Source organism: Maniola hyperantus, chromosome 28 (assembly GCF_902806685.2).
Source record: "Maniola hyperantus chromosome 28, iAphHyp1.2, whole genome shotgun sequence".
Lineage (NCBI taxonomy): Eukaryota > Metazoa > Arthropoda > Insecta > Lepidoptera > Nymphalidae > Maniola > Maniola hyperantus.
The window spans coordinates 2611979-2635327 of record NC_048563.1 but is presented as its reverse complement, the minus strand read 5'-3'; the positions used below and the strand labels follow the sequence as shown (position 1 = coordinate 2635327).

The window sequence follows — 23349 nt, the reverse complement described above, 5'->3', positions numbered from 1 at the left end:
AATCATTACACTTAACATACAACCATGACGCAGAGATAAAGAAGTGGAGCGGAAAAACGTAAAAGGAAAAGTTCGGAAAACGCGAAATCACTCACGGTTGCATAACGCCCTTCGATAGCGGCCAAGAGGTACAGTTCAGCAGGGCCTACACTGGAGCATATGTAGAGACATAAATCTGTCTTTTCTGGTGCATATGTAGAGACATAAAACTGTCTTGTCTGGTGCATAATATGTAGAGACAAAATTCTGTCTTGTCTGGTGCATATGTAGACAGAGAGACATAAATCTGTCTTGTCTGGTGCATATGTAGAGACATAATTCTGTTTCGTCTAAATTGTTATTAAGTCTGGTGGTTTCAAAGGATTTTTGCAAATTCAACCCCTAAGGGGGTGAAATAGGGGTTTGAAGTTTGTGTAGTCCACGCGGACGAAGTCACGAGCATAAGCTAGTAAAATATCCATATCCATACTAATATTATAAATGCGAAAGTGTGTGTGTCTGTCTGTCTGTCTTTCTGTCTGCTAGCTTTTCACGGCTCAACCGTTCAACCGATTTTGATGAAATTTGGTACAGGGTTAGCATATATCCCGGGGAAGGACATAAGCTACTTTTTATCCCGGAAAATCAAAGAGTTCCCGCGGGATTTTGAAAAATGTAAATCCACGTGCACGAAGTCGCGGGCATCAGCTAGTATTTACATAAAATATTTGGTTTTTACATAGGTTCTTAACACCCTTAAAGCATTGTCGACTTGTCAACTCACAGCTTATCACAGCCAACTATGTCACCTTTTCTTGTTATTGCGCTTACTCACGATGGCATAACACCATCCGGTATCGATCAACTCTTTAGCACACCTGCTCTCGCGTCGACATTCAGTCTGCTATAGACCGTCGTAACGGACGGACGTGTTTAACACGCGACAAAAGAGCTTATATCCTCGTGTGTAGTTCCGACTTTATAAACAAAAGTTTAGAACTTGAAGTTTTTCCGTTTGTGAAAAAAGTGGTTTTTTTTTGTGAGTGATAAAAAAAATTTTTGGCTTCGTCTCCAGTGCGTAGTTTTTTTTTTTTTTGAAAAGTTAATTGTAACTTTCAGGTTTGAGCTTTATTTTATACAAAAAAACGGCGATTTCCTTAATTTCATATTGGTAGAAGACACAAGTGTATATTAAAACCTGGAACTTTGGTTTAAAATATATCTTCTCAGGCCAGGACGCGTTTAGAACCCTCGTAGCTTTAGTGCTAATTATCACCATCACAATCACAGAACATACTAATTATTAATGAATACTATTTTAAAGTACATATCTACTTATTCCGTTATGTAATAAATATAGTTAGATTTGACTTAGTCCGCGTGGATTTAGATTTTTTTCATCCCTCTTTAATTTTTCCCGATACAAAGTAGCCTATGTTCGTTCCCGGGATGTAAGCTATTTCTGTACCAAATTTCATCAAAATCGGTTGAACGGATGGGCCGTGAAAAGCAGACAGGCAGACAGACAGACAGACAGACACACTTTCGCATTTATAATATTAGTATGGTTTTTTTTAAATTATACATCGGTGTTTTAATTGACAGATGGTTTACATATAAGGTGGTTGTGGAAATACTAAAAATAAATAAGAAAAGGTAAGGGATAAAAAATAAAGCCGGTTGATAAATAAACATGCAAAATCCATTTTCGGAATAACGATACCTTTACATTTCGCTCGCAAACGAGTTCCACTTGTTTTCAAAATGCTTTTGATATATATTTTCGAAATATTCAAAAAGTATGCTAACTATAGGAACATCCATGAAAAAAGTTTTTTTAAATATATAAAAGGATTGACTGACTTACTGATCTATCAACGCACAGCTCAAACAACTGAACAGATAGGGCTGAAATTTGGCATGCAGATAGCTATTATAACGTAGGTATGCTCGCGACTTCGTCTGCGTAGACTGCACAAATTTCAAACCCCTATTTTACCCCCTTAGGGGTTTAATTTTTCAAAAATCCTGTCTTAGCGGATGCCTAAGTCATAATAGCTATATGCATGCTAAATTTCAGCCCGATCCATCTAGTAGTTTGAACTATGCGTTGATAGTCAGTCAGTCACCTTTTCCTTTTATATATGTTTAGATGACTTAAAAAATTAAAAACGAAATACATAATCCTATTTATGGACTAACATTGTATTTCATCTTGCAAAACAAGTTTCAGTCTTTCATAAATGCTTTTTGTAGTAATCGGAAACAAAAAAATAACTAGTAAATATATATTTTTACAAACTATAATTAATTATTGTCAATTAAGTATAACGAGTGCATTAAGTGTACAGGAAATGCTCGATTTTGCTTCACCTTTTCCAGGTGTTTTAGGGTACCATGAAGGGCAGGAAAGCTCAGTTAAGGTATGATTCCGAACCATGCTGCACGGTGCAGTGCTGCCGCTACATTGCTGCCGCGACATTGCAGCCTAGCTCGGAATGTAATCTCATATAAGCTTATAGAGATTGTATTGGGACCACTAGTGCCGCGACAGCACCGTTGCGGCAGCACTGCTGCGTGCAGCGTGGTTCGGAATCATACCTTTAAGCTCAATTTACACTGAAAGTCAATGTGGCTAATTCCGTTGTACACAATCTCTAAACTAAACTAAAATGACACATCTAAATCTATTGCTATCCCTTTCATAATGTTGCTTGCGGAAAAGGATAGCACTAGATTTAGACCTGTTAATTTAGTTAACTTTAGAGATTGTGTACAAGAGAATCGGCCCCAATCAATTTTTTGACAGTTTCTAAATCCCATAATTTTTTGTGGTCAGGTCCCGTACAGCATCAGGATTCAGGAGTTGGAATCCAAATATTTTATTGGACAATATCGCAAAGTTTCTCTATCGAATAAAACAAAAATTACTCAATCGGTTCAGAAATCTCGGAGATTTCGGTGTTTATAGGTAGAAAAAAACAACTCCTCCTTTTTTGAAACTCGCTTAAAAAGTAGTCTATGTTACTCCCTGGTTAATCCTCTACTTGCCTGTGAAAGTCCTGTCAATATAGGTTCAGTCGTTCCGAAGATTAGCCCATTCAAAGAGACAGACAGACAGACAAAAATTTCAAAAACGTGTGATTCAGTTATGGTACAGTTCAAATAACCTTACATCACACAAAAAAAAATTAATTGTGGTCATGAAGTAATAATTAGTATTTTCAATTTTCGAATTAAGATAACTATATCAAGTGGGGTATCATATGAAAGGGCTTCGCCTGTGGATTATAAAATAGATTTTTATTTATTTTTATGCATCATAGTTTTTGAATTATCGTGCAAAATGTCGAAAAAATGCGACTGTAGTACGGAACCCTCGTTGCGCGAGCCTGAGTCGCGCTTGGCCGGTTTTTTTGTGGTAGGTATCATAACAGCAATCATCAGTACTATCACCTGTCTTCGTTTTTGCCAGCGTTCTGGTTACATCCTGTATATACATAGATTAATACGACAAGAATACGACAAGAAATATGTATAAAAAAAGAACATAATATATAAAATCGGAAATTGTCGCCATTAAGAATTCAATGTCAACACAGAATGCATATGTTTAATATATACACTATACATATTTACATAATTTCTTAATAACGGCGTCACAGATATATATTAGCATATTCCAATTATCGAATGTGGCAGAAATTTTCCATATAAATAGGTAAATGATATTATGTTGAAAATACTTTCTTATAAGAAAACAGGGTCGGCCCGTCCGTAAAGGCGAACTAGTCAACTAACTAGAGCGCTTGTTTTTAGGTTCCGTACCTAAAAAGGAAAACAAAAAAAATCAGTTCGTTGTCTGTCTATCTGTCTGTCGTGTCTGTCAAGACAAGGAGAATCAAACCCTATATAGTTCACTACTTTCCGTTGACCTAAAATCAAGAAAGGCAGGTAACAATGTCTTATTATAGCACATTAAGCATTACCCATATTATAAATGCGAAAGTGTGTTTGTTTGTTGGTTTGTCCTTCAATCATGTCGTAACGGAGCAACGGGTTGACGTTATTTTTTGAATGGGTATAGTTTAAGATCTGGAGAGTGACATAGGCTACTTTTTATCCCGGGAAATCAAAGAATTCCCACATCATTTTTAGAACCTAAATCCACGCGTACGAAGTCGCGGGCATCAGCTAGTAATTAATAATCCGTTGGGTTCCCAGATATTTCCACTATTCGACTAAGAGAAAAAAAAAAAAAAAATTATTCGACTCTAACTTAGTCCAATGTTGAAATCTAGTGGGAACACCGCCGAAGGGAGTTGGTTCCACGCGTGGAAAAAGTCTAGAACAACGGGCGGTCGAAGTGCACCAGGCACCCAGGTGGTGAGGGTGAAATTGCTTACGGTGGCGTGCGGTGCGGTTGTAGAAAATGGAGGGTGGACTAAGTTCTCCTTTTACATGAGTATATAGAGATACCATCAAGGAAAGAACGAGTTCCGACTCCTTATATTATATTACGCAGTAGGTAGGTACTTAATTAAATTACTACCAAGAATTATTATTAAAATATAAAAAAAATATCGCAGAAAATGTAGATAGTGGACAAAAAACTGCGAAAACATTGTTGACAGTCGACTCAATGTGACCATGGCGCGATTTGTTTTTTTTTCACGATAATATAGTAAACAAAAGTCCAAACCCGTTCTGCCAAAGTCACACGCAAGGATCAGTTCGGTGCTAAGTTAGATAAATACCAATATCAATAAAAAACTGGCCAAGTGCGAATCAGACTCGCGCGCTGAGGGTTCCGTAGTACAATCGTATTTTATCGACATTTTGCAGGATAAATCAAAAACTATGATTCATAAAGATAAATAAAAATCTGTTTTAGAATCCACAGATGAAGCCCTTTCATATGATACCCCACTTGATATAGTTATCTTACTTTGAAAATTGAAAATCCTAATTATTAGGTCATGACCACAATTTAATTTTTTTGTGTGATGTAACCACAAATTCACGGTTTTCAGATTTTTCCCCGAATGTCTGCTAAAAGACCTACCTACATACCAAATTTCATGATTCTAGGTCAACGGGAAGTACCCCGTAGGTTTCTTGACAGACAGACGGACAGACAGACAGACAGACAACAAAGTGATCCTATAAGGGTACCGTTTTTCCTTTTGAGGTACGGAACTCTAAAAACGTATTTTGTAAAAGCTGAAAGTTTCTCTGCGTATTGTGCCCAACACTGAGAGGAATGTTCGGATGTTTGTTTGAATCATGGTGGCTTTGGGAGATAACAGGTAATTAAAGGTGTAAAAAATGTGTAGGATCACACAAAAAAAATTAAATTGAGGTCATGAACTAATAATTACCTTAGTATTTTCAACTTTCGAAGTGAGTGACTATATCAAGTGGGGTATCATATGAAAGGTCTTCACCTGTGCATTCTAAAATAGAATTTTATTTATTTTTATGCATCATAGTTTTTGAATTATTGTGCAAAATGACGAAAAAAATACGACTGTAGTACGGAACCCTCGGTTCGCGAGCCTGACTCGTGCTTAGTCAGTTTTTATTAATTAACACAGGTTTTATCAGTAGGAAATATTTGCCAGTAACTGTGTATGTATGTGATTGAATCAAATCAATCAAACCATTTGCAAAAGTTGATCTAGATAACTGTAACTGTTATTACTGTAGATTTGCGCTACTATTTAACCTGTCTAAAGTGTGTTAAGCTGTGATAGCCTAGTGGTTAGGACGTCCGCCTTCTAACCGGAGGTCGGGGGTTTGATCCCGGGCACGCACCTCTAACCTATCGGAGTTATGTGCGGTTTTTAAATAGAATAGAATAGACTACAATAGAATGTTTTTTTATTCATGTAAACTTTTTACAAGTGTTTATGAATAGTCAGGTAGTTTTAATTTACCACTGGTTCGGAACGCCGTTCCCACCGAGAAGAACCAGCAAGAAACTCGGCGGTTGCTCTTTTTAATTTTTCAATTTACAATGTTATTATACCGTACTATACAAGGCATTGCAGCCCCGTGCAGTGCAAAATAATTAAATATCACTTGCTATAACTGTGAAGGAAAACATCGTGAGGAAACCTGCATGCCTGAGAGTTCTCCATAATGTTCTCAAAGGTGTGTGAAGTCTACCAATCCGCACTTGGCCAGCGTGGTAGACTATGACCAAAACCCTTCTCACTCTGAGAGGAGACCCGTGCTCTGTAGTGAGCCGGCGATGGGTTGATCATGATGATGATGAATGTGTGTTTGTCTGTCTGTCACTTTTTACTGGCCCATCCTCTTAACGTATTTTGGCCAAAAATACAGAGATAGCTTCTGTCCCGGCGACGTATAGTACTTACGCAACAGGTTGAAATGGCAATCGGGGATGGAGCGCCCCGTACAGCCCCTGCGCTAACCCCTTGTTTGTCCTTCAATCACGTCGCAACGGAGCAACAGATCGACGTGATTTTTGCATGGGTATAGTTAAAGACCTGCGTTGCCACCTAATAAAGTTTCTAATTACAAACTGTCACTTTTGCTTAGTGAATAGAGTTTTAAAAACTATCGATACGAAAACATACGTGAAAAAGCATTTCCGGTTTCTATTCCATCCCATTAATGGCTATGATCAAGAGTCATTGTCTATGACGTCATCTTGGTTAAAAACTGACGTTAGCGAATAGAAAATTTGAGTTTGATATTAAATTATTAGAAATTTTCACGAAATTAGTGTGCCACTCAGATACACCATAACCCTGCTGGAGAGTGACATAGGCTACTTTTTATCCTGGAAAATTAAAGAGTTCCCCCGGGATTTCAAAAACTTAAATCCACGCGAACGAAGTCACGGGCATCAGCTAGTGGCTAATATTCTTTAAAAAAAAATTGCAGCAATAGGCTGAATTCCTTAGGACAGTTACTACATAAAAAAAATCAATAAAGCAATCTATTTGAATCAATATTTGACAGCGCAATCAATAAGTAGGCACCGGCCAAACACAATATAAGTTTGGGCAATACTTTACTTATGTGTAAACGTGAACCTTGACCAGCTGTTGACAAAATGAAAAACTGGTCAAGTGCGAGTCGGACTCGGACACGAAGGGTTCCGTACCAACTACCATCGTACAAACTACAACATATAACATTGTTGTGTATTTTTAATTCTTTTAATTTACATGGTGGCCATTTTGATTTTTAGGGTTCCGTACCTCAAAAAGAAAAACGGAACCCTTATAGGATCACTTTGTTGTCTGTCTGTATGACTGTCTGTTAAGAAACCTACAGAGTACTTCCCGTTGACCTAGAATCATGAAATTTGGCAGGTAGGTAGATCTTATAGCTGACATTTAGGGAAAAATCTCAAAACCGTGAATTTAGGGTAAGATCACACAAATAAAATTAAATTGTGGTCATGAACTAATAATTAGTATTTTCAACTTTCAAAGTGAGATAACTACATATATCAAGTGGGGTATCATATGAAAGGTCTGTATATTCTAAAACAGATTTTTATTTATTTTTATGCATCATAGTTTTTGAATTATCGTGCAAAATAGCGAAAAAATACGACTGTAGTACGGAACCCTCATTGCGCCAGCCTGACTCGCACTTGGCCGGTATTTTTTAAATTATATAGAAATAAAGTAAAAGTTAGAAGAGAAGTTCAAATAATTAAGGGTGTCTGACAATGTATGACCGCAAATAAGTCCCACAAATTGCTATTGTGCTGGAACCATGTCTCATTAACATTGAAATGACGTCATTTGACGTACCTATATTTAAGTAAAAATATACCATCAGCTCGACACTTCAGTTTAGTGCTGACGTCACTAAAATGGCGGCCACGCGTATCAGCAATTTGCGGGACATATATTTTCTAATACTATTCCATAGAAAATATTAAAAAATTACGCTTTCTATTTCAACGTAAGATTTTTTACACTGTACTGTAAGGCTCTGACAGACGGACGGACAAACGGACCAATTGCGAAGTCACCCCAAGAATAGACTTAGAGACGGAGACCTTGGTTTGCTCGGTCAATCATAAAGTTTATGAGATAATGCGACACTTATAAACACATTAGGTTGTAGAGCCGATGTAAGTTGTAACATGAATACAGATTAGTCAGTCAAGGTTACATATGTATATGTTATTCCGGGAGCAATATACTAGGAATGTCTTTACTCTATCTGTCTTTAACGAGATAGTAAAAAAACCGGCCAAGTGAAAAAGAAGAAGAAGAAGAAAAACGTTTATTTTTTAAAGCTGTACCACACATTACCAGTTAGGTTATCTCTATATAGAGCAAAGTGCGTGGCGGGCCACGCGCAATGTAGGGTTCCGTAGGCACAATTTTCGAAAAACAGATATAACTACTTAACCTGTGAACCCTACTTAGCCATGGTAGTTTTCCTTTAAAATTTATTATATATACTACTGCTGTGATTTTTACCACGTTCCTATATACTACCATTTTGCTGATAGAGGGGGGGGGGGGGGGAAACTCTAATAAAAATTAACACTTTAAAACATCATATTTTACAAACGGATCTAGAAATCGAAAAATGATGTACCCATAGTATTTTTAAAAAACCTATTCAACGATACCCCACACTAAGGGGTAGAAAAAAAAATTCATCCCCACTTTACATGTAAGGGAGCTATCCTAAATAATATATTTATCACAATTTTATTTCACCACTTTGACGGCGTGATTAATATTTATACCCATGCCAAATTACAGATTTCTAGCACTAATAGTCTCTGAGATCAACCGAGGACGGACGGACGGACGGACATGGCGAAACTATAAGGGTTCCTTGTTTACTACGGAACCCTAAAAAACCGGTCATGTGCCAATAATACTCGCTAAAATCTAACCGAGTACGGAACCCTCGCTGCGCGATTCTGACTCGCACTTGGACGGTGTTTAGGGGTCCGTACCTGAAAAGGAAAAACGGAACCCTTATAGGATCACTTCGTTGTCTGTCTGTCTGTCCGTCTGTCTGTCTGACAAGAAACCTACGGGGTACTTCCCGTTGACCTAGAATCATGAAGGCAGGTAGGTAGGTCTTATAGGGGGAAAATCTGAAAACCGTGAATTTGTGGTTACATCACACAAAAAAAATTAAATTGTGGTCATGAGCTAATAATTAGTATTTTCAATTATCAAAGTCAGATAACTATACCAAGTGGGGTATCATATGAAAGGGCTTCACCTGTGGATTCTAACAATGTAGAAGAAATACCCGAGTACGGGACCCTCGGCGCGCGATTCTGACTCGCAGTTGGTCGGTTTTTTTAACTTTTTACTAGTTTACTTTAGAATAGGAAGACTTCAGAACTACTGGTATATCACTATTTATTATGGTAAAGAACTATTAAGATCTTGGCTAAATTTCATATCTCTAGGACCAGCGGTTTAGGCTGTGCGTTGATATGTAAGTCAGTCAGTCAGTCAGGACTTTGAATTTTATATATACAGATTTACATACGTATTTACTATGTTATAAAGATCTATCAAGATGTTGGCATAGTGTAATGCTCCCGGAACGAGGAATATAACATAGCCTTGAATGACAAATGTGCATTCAACACACGTATGATAGAGCTACTCTGTAGTCAGTCTGTTTCTCGGGGAGGACCCAATAACATGACTAGCTGGCCCACCCTGGCTTCCCTCGTCTCTAGGGGTGTATTTACCCCCAAGGGCAATAGGGGTGGCAGGCTGCAAACGGCGGCTCAGACCTCCAAATCTTTAAAATCCTCTTTTAGATAAATCGGGCTGAAATCCCCTTATTATAAATGCGAAAGTGTGTTTGTTTGTTGGTTCGTTGATTTGTTGGTTTGTCCTTCAATTACGTCGCAACGGTGCAACGGATTGATGTGTTTTTTTGCATGGGTATAGATAAAGACCTGGAGAGTGAAATAGGCTACTTTTTATCCCGGAAACTCAGAGTTCCCACGGGATTTTTAAAAACCCAATTCCACGCGAACGGAGTCGCAGGCATCAGCTAGTATATATAGTAGTAGTATATATAGTAGTATATATATATATATATATATATATATTTGAATTGAATTGAATTGGGGTAATGCTGTCTTCGTCCTTTGGTCTCCAAAATCTCGCACTTCACTCAGATCACTTAGGCGTAACTGTTAGGCTATCTTACTTAGGTATTTACCGCTGTTAAATTACCTAAAGCTGTGATAGCCTAGTGGTTAGGACATCTGCCTTCTAATCGGAGGTCGAGGATTCGATCCCCGGCACGCACTTCTTAACTTTTCGGAGTTATGTGCGTTTTAAGTAATTAAATGTCACTTGCTTGAACGGTGAAGGAAAACATCGTGAGGAAACTGCATGCCTGAGAGTTCTCCATAATAATCTCAAAGGTGTGTGAAGTCTGCCAATCCGCACTTGGCCAGCGTGGTAGACTACGGCCAAACCCCTTCTCACTCTGAGAGGAGACCTGTGTTCTGTAGTGAGCGGGTGATGAGTTGATCATGAAATTACCTAATTGATTGTAAATTCAAGCTCGAAAGCCACCATTTTATTACAGTCCACAAAACTCATTATTAAACACCATGAAACCGCCATAACAAGTTACATAAGCGAAAAGTGTTTTTATATGTAGTGTTAAGTAATACATTTAGGTCATTTAAAACTAGTTTTCTAGGGTTCCGTACCCTACTAACTAAGCCCTAACAGGTAAAAAGGTGCTAACTATTACTAATCCTCCGTTGTCTGTCCGTCCTGGGAACCTGGGACAACCGTCCACCTCCCATGGCGCCACCAACCTCTCGGTTATATGGGCCTAATCGCGGGAGGGCGCCCGTTCGGTACTTGCTCTTGGCGTTTTCTTGACTCCCTACAAATTATTTTGTCTCTTCCTTGTCCCTTATGCTCACTCTCCCCCCTTGGGGGCTAGACGTCACTAGCACAGCTGAGATCTCCGCTGCTGCTCCTGTCAACCGTAATAGGTATAAAAGAGAGTTGAAATTAAATTTTTCGTAGAATGTGTATTTCTATTGCCGCTGTACGGGAGCGGTGTGCAGGCTCGACCGTACCAAAGGGGAGATCTCCCACCGAGCGGTTGGTTGTGCTCGGTAGCGCCAGCTGGGCCGACGGTTGTATCTTGAAACTTCTATATATAGTCCAGATTGCCGAACACTCTGTTAGTGCGAGTACTGTCGGCGGTACATTTGTTCGGGATTACGTCATCGATTGAACAGCGCCATCTAGTTTATATTGTGGCAACCGCCACAGCCGCTAACAACAAATAATAAAAAAATCAAAATAGCCGCCATGATAATTAAAAAGTGTTATTTCTTGTACAATGGTACGGAGCCCTACGTGTGCGAGCCCGATACGTACTTGACTCGTTTTTTTAATTTGGATAGTAGCAAGTGCTACTTTGCGGAAGTATAATATGATAATATACAAGGAGTAACAAACTTAATTCGTTATAATCCCCCAAAACAGACAAATCTGTAGTGGGCAGCGGTCACCGCCGGCGAGAAAACGACTAACTATCGGCGATTTTCTCTCTCAAGAAACGCACAATAAATGTACATTCCGTGTAAACGAAAGAGATACATATATCAAAAGTTGCTCTCTGACTGATCACACTGCTGGCGACGTATCGCTTTACTAGTTTTATCGCTGAGCGACGAGCCTTCAAAAATAAACTCGCTCAGCGATATTCGTTCAGCGATGCTCGCTCGCTTGAACACGTGTAACGCGCGCGCAGGTTTGCACAGGACTGAGCGACCGCGGGCGAATGGCGCGAGTAATCGCTCGTGGCACTTGCACACTCTCTTATAGCCCGGCGACAAAACTATCGAAACTACATACTCGCTTCCCGCTGATCGCAAACTCGTTTAAGTTTCTAGTTCTACTCGTTTCTCGTTCATCGTCGGCAGTCGGACCACTGCTTAAAGATGGGCGTTATCGGCTATTCCTGCCCCATACTGTAGTACATTGCACCCGTGCGAAGTCGGGGCGGGGCGCTTTATTTAATTACACAAAAGTACTTAGCAGAAATCGGCTTTTGTACTTATTTAAAGTTTAAAACATCTCTTTATGTCCTCAGATGTCGCAACACATTTGGGTCATCCGAAACTAGTTTTTTATACCATTCCACCTAAATTATTCTCGAACCGTGCGCCGGCGCCGGCGATGCAATTTGCTGGTTCGTATTGCATCAAAACAAGCTTATTTACTGCAATCATCATCATCATCATCAACCGATAGACGTCCACAGCTGGGCGTATGTCTCTTGTAGGGACTTCCACAAACCACGGTCTTGCGCCGCCGCCATCTAGAGGCTCCAACACTTCGGGTCTTCCAACACTGCGTCTTTCGGTGCGAGATCGCCATTCCAGCACCTTGGGACCCCACCGTCTATCGGTTGTACGAACTATGTGCCCTGCCCATTGCCACTTCAGCTTCGCAACCCGTTGAGCTATGTCGGTTACTCTAGTTCTCCTACGGAACTCCTACTTTTTCATCACACTTGGTCATAAAGTGGCTCTAATTTCACCGTAATTAGGCACATAATGACACCTATAATCAAACTGTGACTTTTTCATTGCTTCACAAGTGAGTTATAGAGTTTTTATTTGGCGCCTCAGCGGTAATCACTAACATTACACACTTGTACCATAATGTACTATTATAGTTCGCGACAGGTCATGATGGCAATCGAAGTGGGGACGCCCCGCACAACCGCACAGCCCACGCGTTAACCCGGTGCCGGATAGCCTGAAGACGGGTCTCCTCTCAGAATGAGAAAGATTTAGGCCATAGTCCGCCACGCTGGCCCAGATTTAAGATTGATCGAGATTTCGGGTGCTATGGGTCTGGAATAATCACATACCTAGTGGTTTAAAGATCCCTTAAAAATTCTGAATTTTAAAAACAGAACAGATTCAAGTCATCGCGTATCAAATTGTACATGCGAAAGTGTGTTTGTTGGTTTATTGTTTGTTGGTTTGTCCTTCAATCACGTGCAACGGATCAGCGTGATTTTTTGCATTTATTTTATTTATTCAGATACAAGTTAGCACTTGACTGCAATCGCACCTGGTGGTAAGTGACGATGCAGTCAAAGATGAAAGCGGGCTAACCTGGAAGGGGTATGGAGTTTTTAATAAATCCATGCCCCTTTGGTTTCTCCACGGCATCTTACCGGAACGATAAATCGCTTGGCGGCACAGCTTTGCCGGTAGGGTGGTAACTAGCCACGGCCGAAGCCTCCCACCAAACCAGACCAGAAATTTAGAAATTATAAAATTCCAAATCCCTGCCAGGAATCGAACCCGGGACCTCCCACTAATAAGACCACAGCGCTTACCACTGCGCCAGGGAGGTCGTCAAAATGAACATAGTTCATTTCGCATGAACATAGTTAAAGACCAGCCCCCCAATTGTGTAAGAATAACCATTTCATGGCTATCGCAATCGTCATGAATTCTGCCCTTTGATTGGCTGTGAAAAAATGTAAACAACGAATCAACCAATCAAAGGGCAGAATTTCTTGACGATTGCGATTGCCATGAAATGGTTATTCTGACACAATTGGGGGGCTGAACAGGCTACTTTATATACCGAAAAATAAGCCCATGAAAATCAAAAGGTAAAGTTTTTGTTGCTGACAGTACGTAATGTTGTTGCTGTCTGTCCAACTCATCGCGTATCGAAGGGCCGGGTGACTCACAGCCCATTATGTCAGAATGTGGCTCCGGTTTTTTGGTATCCCACCACAGTCGGGGATCCGCGAGACTCAATGAAAACCCTTTACCATCTACCAAACACTAGAAGATGCCTGTGTGGATTTTGGATTTTAAAAATCCCCTGGCTTGATTTCCCAGGACAAAAAGTAGCCTACGTCCGTCGCCGGGATGCAAGCTATCTCTGAGCATAATTTCTTCAAAATCGGTTAAACGGATGGCCCGTGAAAAGGTATTTTGGTTGGCGTTAGGTAGCAGCAAAATTTGTTGCCGATGTGACTTAGAAAAGTGGTAGTTTTAATCCATACTAATACTATTTTAAATACACATGGGGTTATTCAAGGGGCGGATCAACAAATTCCCGAAAGGCAAACGCATTGGTGGTTCCTCTGTTACTGCAAATGTTCATGGGCGGCGGTAATCACTTCACATCAGGTGGCCCGTCTGCTCGTTTGCTCGCCATTTTTATAAAAAAAAAACTTTTTTTTAGCCAAGTTAAATGACTAATATTCCCCTTTCCTCTCCAACTAAGCGTCAAGCTTGTGCTAGGAGTAGGTACGACAATAGTGCAACGGGCGGGGTTTGAACCGTCGACCTTTCGGTTTTCAGTCCACTCCTTTACCGGTTGAGCTATTGAGGCTCTACTTTATGTAAAGGCTGATATACTTCTCATAAAACACTCCAAGACCCCTATTCACCTTCCTAATTACTTCAGTTCACTTTAAATGTATACGGAACCAATTCACCTTAATTTAAGCTCACTCTCATCCTTAATTGGGCACGTGCGCCAGTGTCGATGGAGCCGAATTCCTTTGGATTTTTTGTCAATTTTTTTTCTTTTTCCATCATCGCCAGTAAACAGCCGTTGAATCGAAACTTGATCGAATCGAAAGGCGGTTTATGTAATCTATACTAATAAAAATAATAAGATATAGAACGCAAGGTTTTTTTTTTATTAAAAAGAAAATTGGCCATGCTTATCATGAATAATATTCCCGTTTCCCCACCAACTAAGCGTAAAGCTTGTGCCAGGAGTAGGTACGACAATAGTGCAACGGGCGGGGTTTGAACCGCCGACCTTTCGGATTTCAGCCCACTCCTTAACCGTTGAGATATTGAGGCTCTATGTTGGTTAAAATGGCAATCGGGGAGGGAATGCCCCGCACACCCACGCAGCCCCCGCGCTAACTCGGTGCGGGCGAGCACCGGTGACGTGCGGGTGGCAGACACGACAGACAGACGGACAACGAAGTGATAAGTTTTGTTTACTTGTTAACCTACCGACCTGCCAAATTTCGTGATTCTAGGTCAACGGGAAGACAGGCGATCCCATAAGGGTTCCTTTTTTCCTTTTGAGGTATGGAACCCTAAAAATAATAAATTTTGGTTTTGATTTTTTGGTTTTAAAAAGACCGAAAGGGTAACCTAGGTCCTAGGACACTAATAATATGCCGTTAAATATCAGCACAAACATGACAATAGTACTCATAATATGGTACAGTACGAGGCAGAAAGTAATGTACATCGACATTTAGAAGGAGATAGCAGATTTGTAGAGCGTTGTCCCTGTCATTGAGACCGACAAAACGTCATGTAGGTATGATTGACAAAGGTCCTACAAAGCCGATGTGTCATTCTAAAGTTAATAATGTTAAAAATAAGGAAAATCCATGAGTTTAATTTAATTATTCTCCTCAGTGATCGTTCTTGCCCTCTTCGACTGCTAAACCCGTTTTACTACTAGATATGTACTACTAGTAACTACAATAAACAGAACATAAAAGCTAGTTGTAAACACTATAATTATACATTGAAATACTACAATACGTCAGGCGTAATTGCCATTACTTTATGACGACCTTCCTGGCGCAGTAGTGAACGCTGTGTTCTTATGGGGGCCTGAGTTCGATTCCTGGCAAGGACAATATGGGAATTTGTATCCCCAAGAAATCCTCTACCATTATATGAATAACTAACCTATGCCCGCAATAGGCTACTTGACAATTTTTTTAAGTTGGTCTTAAATGGTTAATATTTGTCCTATTATATCAAAAAAATTAACACTATATTTTTTGCGCCCTAAAAACCGTAAAACTTTAATTTAAAAAAATATTTTTCTTAGACAGGTGAAAACACTGTCGGCCATGTTTGGCCGATAGATTATCTGTGCTCTGACGTCATGCATTTGTAAACAACAGTATAACCCTGTGGTTATACTGTTGTTTACAAATGCGTGTGTGAAGTGTTTTCACCTGTCTAAGAAAAATATTTTTTTAAATTAAAGTTTTACGGTTTTTAGGGCGCAAAAAAATATAGTGTTAATTTTTTTGATATAATAGGACAAATATTAACCATTTAAGACCAACTTAAAAAAATTGTCAAGTAGCCTATTTATCCGCGTGGACTACACAAATTTCAAACCCTTAAAGGTGGAATTTTCAAAAAAAAATCTTAGCGGATGTCCACGTCATAATAGCTTATTATTCAGATACAAGTTAACCCTCGACTGCAATCTCACCTGGTGGTAAGTGATGATGCAGTCTAAGATGGAAGCGGGCTAACGTGGCTGTTTTTATTAAACCCATGCCCCTTTGTTTTCTACACGGCATCTTTTTTTTTTTTTAATTCTAATTCTAAGCTAATTCGCTTGGCCGGTAGGGAGTGAAATCAAAACTTTTGACACCTTTAAATATAGATCAAATTAAAAAAAACTCGCACACAGAGGATTCAGTACCAGTACCACAAGTAATAAATAGTCAAAGTCAAAGTCAAATGATTTATTCAAAATAGGTAATAAATTAATCTTATTGATGGTCTGGTATGGTGTTAGATTTGTAAGATATAGTGGTGATAATTATTACGCAAACTTAAAACTAAAGCTACGAGGGTTCCAAACGCGCCCAGGTCTGAGAAGAGCCCACAACAAACTCAGCCGGGAATTCTTTTTATTATCACTATCACAAAGTCGTTAAGCAACTCATTCCCAAGCTTGCTTATCATTTAAATAATCCTTTACATTGTAATAGGATTTTTCAATTAGTTCACGTTTTATGAAAACTTTGAACTTGTTGAGAGACATCTCCAATATGTCTTCTGGAAGCTTATTATAGAAACGTATGGAATTACGAGCAAATGAATTGCTAACTTTACTGAGCCTAGAGGCGGGCATTACAAGTTTATTTTTATTTCTAGTATTTATATTATGACAGTCACTTTTTTTTAAATTTATAAAAATATAAATTTATAAATATTAAATTAATAAAAAAAAAAGTTTTTATTTCGACCAACAAGGATCATACTTATTGGTGTTAGTAATTACACGAAACTTAAACCTAATTGTTAGTAATAATAACACTTTATTTTTTTGTGATGGACTTAACCACAAATGTACGGTTTGCTGATTTTTCTCTTAACTTGTGCTGTAAGACATTGCCAAATATGATTCAAGGTTAATAGGAAGCATCCTATAGGCTTTGATTCTTAAATAAATATAAATAATAATTTTTTTATTCATGTAAACTTTTTACAAGTGTTTATGAATAGTCAGGTAGTTTTAATTTACCACTGGTTCGGAACGCCGTTCCCACCGAGAAGAACCAGCAAGAAACTCGGCGGTTGCTCTTTTTAATTTTTCAATTTACAATGTTATTATACCGTACTATATTCCTTTGACGGGTTTTGACAGACACGTCAGACAGACTGACAGATAACGAAGTGACCCTAGATAAGGATTCATTTTTTCTCTGGAGATCACGGTACCCTAAAAATAGTCAATTAATTGTTCATCTTCATCTTACAGAAACAAAAGTACATGAAAACAATGTGCTAACAGTGAAGTGACTTAAAATAACCAACATGGCGTCTATCAGTGACAATACGAAACTAACTATACTAGTTTTAGTGAACTTTATAATAAAAACCAATAGCCAAAGTGATTTAAACCAAAACATTAGTGACAATCAAAAACCAATCGAAATATTGAGAGACTACGATGAATATTCAATAAATGCTGAACCAAAAATGATTGAACCAGAACATATGTTCGCGAGAACAGAAGACGAATCAATAGACAAGTCAAAAGAAGTTGTCGATAAGACAACTGTACCTACAGATTATATTCTATCTACAGTTATCTATGATGATACACAAGAGACAGATAAAAATGTAGTAGAGAAGATAGATACAGAGTACGAAAGCAACAGAGAGAGTACAGATGGAAATGACTATGAAGTTAAAACTACGCCACAAGACGCCACAGAGTCTGTGACGGGCTACACTGTGTCCATGATGGATGGTAACTTCTACAATAGAGACAGCGTACAAGATGGTCAAAATGAGAGCAGAGTCAACATACAGGTATGTTTTCTTTTTTTTTTCAGATTTTTCCCCAAATGTCAGCTAAAAGATCTACCTACCTGCCAAATTTCATGATTCTAGGTCAACGGGAAGTACCCTGTAGGTTTTTTGACAGACAGACAGACGGACAACAAAGTGATCCTATAAGGGTTCCGTTTTTCCTTTTGAGGCACGGAACCTTAAAAAAAATTAAATTGTGGTCATGAACTAGTACTAATTAGTATTTTCAATTTTCGAAGTAAGATAACTATATCAGATGGGGTATCATATGAAAGGTCTCTATCTGTGCATTCTAAACAGATTTTTATTTATTTTTATGTATCATAGTTTTTGAATTATCGTGCAAAATGTCTTTTTCTTTTTATTATTGCTAAAAAGGACGGAACATGAATTTTAAATTAATTAAAGACTAAATTTTAGTGCACGCTACAAATTTAAAAAATGGCACCGATTCTGTAGTCTCTCTTTAAACCAAATTTAGAGTATCTGCATCTTTTTCTTTTTAATATTGCTAAAACGGGATGGAACATGAATTTTACATTTGAAGACTATATTTTACAGCACGCTACAAATTTAAACAATAGGTTCGCGACTGGCCGCTATAGTCATGCGGTTTGACAGTTCTAATTAAATTTAAAACTGTCGGACTGTGTCTGTCCTTTTCATATTACATTATAAAGAAGAGCACTCAGCACACCTAAAATTTAGGTGTGCTCAGAATCAGTACCAGTACGTTCTTTTTGAGAAAAATTTCTTTAAACCGCTAATCTTTTGACGGCTCTAAATTAAATTTAAAACTGTCAGACTGTGTCTGTCCTTTTCATATTACATTATTAAGAAGAGCACTCAGCACACCTAAACTTTAGGTGTGCTCAGAATCAGTACCAGTACGTTCTTTTTGAGAAAAATTTCTTTAAACCGATAATCTAAAACATTTCAGTCAGAATCACCTTCGCTCGTGGCTACGACAAGGTCCATAGATAGCATAGAGGAGACGTCTCCAAAAGCGGACCTGGAGGACTACGAGGTCTCAGGCCAGAGGAACCCGAAGACAGAAAGTAGGTACAGTCTAGAAAACGTAGTCCCAAATTCAGTCTATGAGTGCTTTGCGCCAAGAAATTAACAAGCCCTTTCTTTTCCAGCTGACAAACAACCAATAGACAAGCGCAAAATCGACAAACCCCGTCCTTTACCAGCATTGAGCAAGAGTTCGACCCTCAAATCCTGGCTGGAAGACTCCTGGCTCCGGCCCCCGGCGGGGATCCTGGTGCCTCTTCGGCCCCTCGCTCTGAACAGGGCTCTGGGGGTCTGGAACGAGTTAGCGGCAGAAGGGGTTAACGTGACTGACGTGGTCATTGTGGGATATGACTCTAACGGTAAGCTGAGCGGAAAATCAACAAATCTCCTATACCAGCACTAAGCAAGAGTTCAACCCTCAAATCCTGGCTGGAAGACTCCTGGCTCCGGCCCCCAGCGGGGAACATCGTGCCTCTTCGGCCCCTCGCTCTGAACAGGGCTCTGGGGGTCTGGAACGAGTTAGCGGCAGAAGGGGTTAACGTGACTGACGTGGTAATTGTGGGATATGACTCTAACGGTAAGCTGAGCGGAAAATCAACAAATCTCCTATACCAGCACTAAGCAAGAGTTCGACCCTCAAATCCTGGCTGGAAGACTCCGTGCTCCGGCCCCCAGCGGGGATCCTCGTGCCTCTTCAGCCCCTCGCTCTGAACAGGGCTCTGTGGGTCTGGAACGAGTTAGCGGCAGAACGGGTTAACGTGACTGACGGGGTAATTGTGGGATATGACTCTAACGGTAAGCTGAGCGGAAAATCAACAAACCCCCCTCTTCCCAGCATTAAGCAAGAGTTCGACCCTCAAATCCTGGCTGGAAGACTCCTGGCTCCGGTCCCCAATGTGGCGATCGGGGTATGACGCCCCACACGTCACCTGCGCTATCCCGCACCGGATTAGCGCGGGGGCTGTGCGGGGCGTTCCCTCCCCGATTGTTATCTCGATCTGTCGCGTACGCGTACGTAGGTAGAAGACGCTTTCCGTGAATGTATTCAAGTTATACGTGGCAGACAACAAACGAATTGGGTGACATCTCGACCGAAAGGAACTCGTCCGAATGGCCGAGTTGCCACTTTTTTGGATGATCAACTCGACCGGCAGTACACTGTTTCTTTTGTACACCTAGGATATCTCTTTGATAGGATTACCTTCTATAATGATATAATGATTGATTTTCTAGTTCAATTAATTTCTTGCGTAATAATAATAACGATTATAATTGTCAATTAGTGACGTTAAATTACTTGAACAGTTCTAGACGTATCTACGTCCCTACGTATTAATAATTGACGTAAGCTATAGTTTCACCATGTCCGTGCGTCTGTCCGTCCGTCCTCGGTTAATCTCAGAGACTATTAGTGCTAGAAATGCCGACAAAGTGGTTAAATAAAATAGTGATAAATATTTTTAGGGTAGCTCCCCTACACGTGAAGTGGGGGTGAATTTTTTTTTCTCGTCTACCCCATAGTGTGGGGTAATGTTGAATAGGTCTTTTAAAATACTGTGGGTGTGGGAACATCATTTTTCAATTTCTAGATCCGTTTGTAAAATATGATGTTTTAAAGTGTTTAAATTAAAATTGCACAAAATCAAATGACTAAAATCCATCTTAAATGTACCAATGGACGGTAAGAGTTTCCTCATTTGTTTACCAATTTGCCAATCGTTACGAATTTCAAATAAACCAACAGTAAAACTGAGTTTTTAACGACCTCCCTGGCGGAGTGGTAAGCGCTGTGGTCTTGTTAGTGGGAGGCCCCGGGTTCAATTCCCGGCAGGGGTTTGGAATTTTATAATTTCCAAATTTCCAATCTGGTCTGGTGGGATGCTTCGGCCGTGGATAGTTACCAGTTTACCAAACCGGCAAAGCCGTGCCGCAAAGCGATTTAGCGTTCCGGTACGATGCCGTGTAGAAACCAAAGGGGCATGGGTTTATCAAAAACGAAAACAACCATACCCCTTCCTAGTTAGCCCGCTTCCATCTTAGACTGCATCGTCACTTACCACCAGGTGAGATTGCAGTCAAGGGCTAACTTGTATCTGAATTAAAAAATAGTAATAATGTTGCCTTACCATGATAGATCGAATGCAGCCGACTTTAAAAAGTTATAAATTGTCAAATTACCTGGAACAAAATAAGAAAATAATTATTATGAACCAAATCATCATCATCAAAAGCTGTGAAAGCCTAGTGGTTAGGACGTCCGCCTTCTAATCGGAGGTCGGGGGTTCGATCCCGGGCACGCACCTCTAACTTTTCGGAGCTATGTGCGCTTTAATTATTTAAATATCACTCGCTTTAACGGTGAAGGAAAACATCGTGAGGAAACCTGCATGCCTGAGAGTTCTCCATAACGTTTTCAAAGGTGTGTGAAGTCTACCAATCCGCACATGGCCAGCGTGATAGACAATGGCCAAAACCCTTTTCACGCTGAGAGGAGACCCGTACTCTGTAGTAAGCCGGCGATGGGTTATGCTCGCGACTTCGTCCGCGTGGACTACACAAATTTCAAACCCCTATTTCACCCCCTTCGGGGTTGAATTTTCAAAAATCCTTTCTTAGCGGATGCCTACGTCATAAATCATAATAGCTATCCGCATGCCAAATTTCAGCCCGATCCGTACAGTAGTTTGAGCTGTGCGTTGATAGAGTCAGTCACCTTTTATATATTAAAGATTAATTAAAACGCACATAACTCCGAAAAGTTAGAGGTGCGTGCCCGGGATCGAACCCCCGACCTCCGATTAGAAGGCGGACGTCCTAACCACTAGGCTATCACAGCTTACTTTACATTACACCTAACATAATATCAATTTCCCAAAGTGTTCAGACACAATAAGTAATTTCGCTAGCCAATTATAGTAAAACTTTTTGCTGAATTGCGATCGGCGCTAAGTGGAGCGGAACCTTACATAACTGGACGTTCTCTAACCAAGGTTAGCTTACGGTTCTACTAACTACGTGCTAACTAACCGGTGATACCAATAGGCACCAAACATATTCCGACCATGGACTTGGTGTAGCTATAGTTTGCGACAGGTCGACATGGCAACCAGGGAATGAGGCGCAATCCGTCAATCCAGGCGTGTCAGTGAGCCAATTTTGAATTTTCGTTAGAATTTTTTGTTGCTTTTTTTATATTTTTTATGTATTTTCCTCAATTACTCGAAGACGCCTGGACCGATTTTGAAAATTATTTTTTGTTTGGATATACTTCCAAGGTCCCATATAAATTTGGTGAAGATCTGATGAACATCTTCGAAGATAGATAATGGAACATCTCAACGGATAAGAGTGAATTGCTCGGGATCAGTGTAATAGTAAACAGTAGATTTTTAACCAGGCATAGCATATATTAATTTCTTTTTCAGGGATCCTTATCTAAAAAATTTTAGTATATTATATCATAGTACTATATGTATGTATGTATGTATGTATATACTTTATTGCACCACAGAAACACAAATGACAGGTTACAAAAAGAAATCTTAATAAGTAGGTACAAAAAGGCAGTCTTATCGCTAAATAGCGATCTCTTCCAGACAACCTTAACGCTAGGGAAAAAACGAACAAATGGACAATGGGAGGTGGTGTAAAATAAACCTAAATACCAATAGGTAAATAAACTAAACCATATACTAAGAATATAAAATACATATTGTTAATACACTAATACATACAAATAAAATATAATAGACATACATAAGACTAGATAGATATATATACACATATAGATTTAAATAATAAACTATGCCACTATACCTATAACTATATTAGGTTAAGAAACAAAATTGTAAAAGTTAAGTTTAGAAATAAGCAAAAATTATGTAAGATAAGGAAATAAAGGCTTAATAATAATAATAGCATATATTTTAATAAAATAGGGCCACTAAAATTTGTAAAATCTTTTTTTTACAAAAAAATTAAAACCGACTTTAATACCTACCTAACCCCAAACACTTAAATCTTAAGAATAATTTAATTTATTACCGAATATATTATTATGTATACCAGAGTTAATATAGGTCTTATAATAATAAAGCTAGAGCTAACTTATTATACCGAAAAATGAAAGAGTTCTCGCGGCATTTTTAAAAACCTTAATCCACGCAGGCATCATCTTTATATATAAAAGGAAAAAGTGACTGACTGACTGACTGATCTATCAAACGCACAGCTCAAGC

The 23349-nt window shown here is 39.2% G+C and overlaps 2 protein-coding genes across 9 annotated transcripts in view; one reads left to right on the top strand and one right to left on the bottom strand.

Annotated features, from left to right (window-relative positions):
- Positions 1–23349, bottom strand: part of PAPLA1 (Phosphatidic Acid Phospholipase A1) — a 109617-nt gene that overhangs the window by 48476 nt on the left and 37792 nt on the right. The window lies entirely within an intron of this gene.
- The window catches only part of LOC138404444 (uncharacterized), a 50887-nt gene continuing 28433 nt past the window's right edge, over positions 896–23349 (top strand). Inside the window, exons 1-4 of one of the 4 annotated variants that reach the window (XM_069508363.1) lie at positions 896–1053; positions 17538–18094; positions 19035–19152; positions 19237–19470. In XM_069508363.1, the coding sequence (XP_069364464.1) occupies positions 17594–18094; positions 19035–19152; positions 19237–19470 (853 nt within the window). In that variant the 5' untranslated portion in view covers positions 896–1053; positions 17538–17593. Of the gene's footprint in view, positions 1099–17537; positions 18095–19034; positions 19153–19236; positions 19471–23349 lie in introns of all 4 variants that reach the window. The other 3 variants (XM_069508362.1, XM_069508361.1, XM_069508364.1) reach the window with 3 other exon arrangements.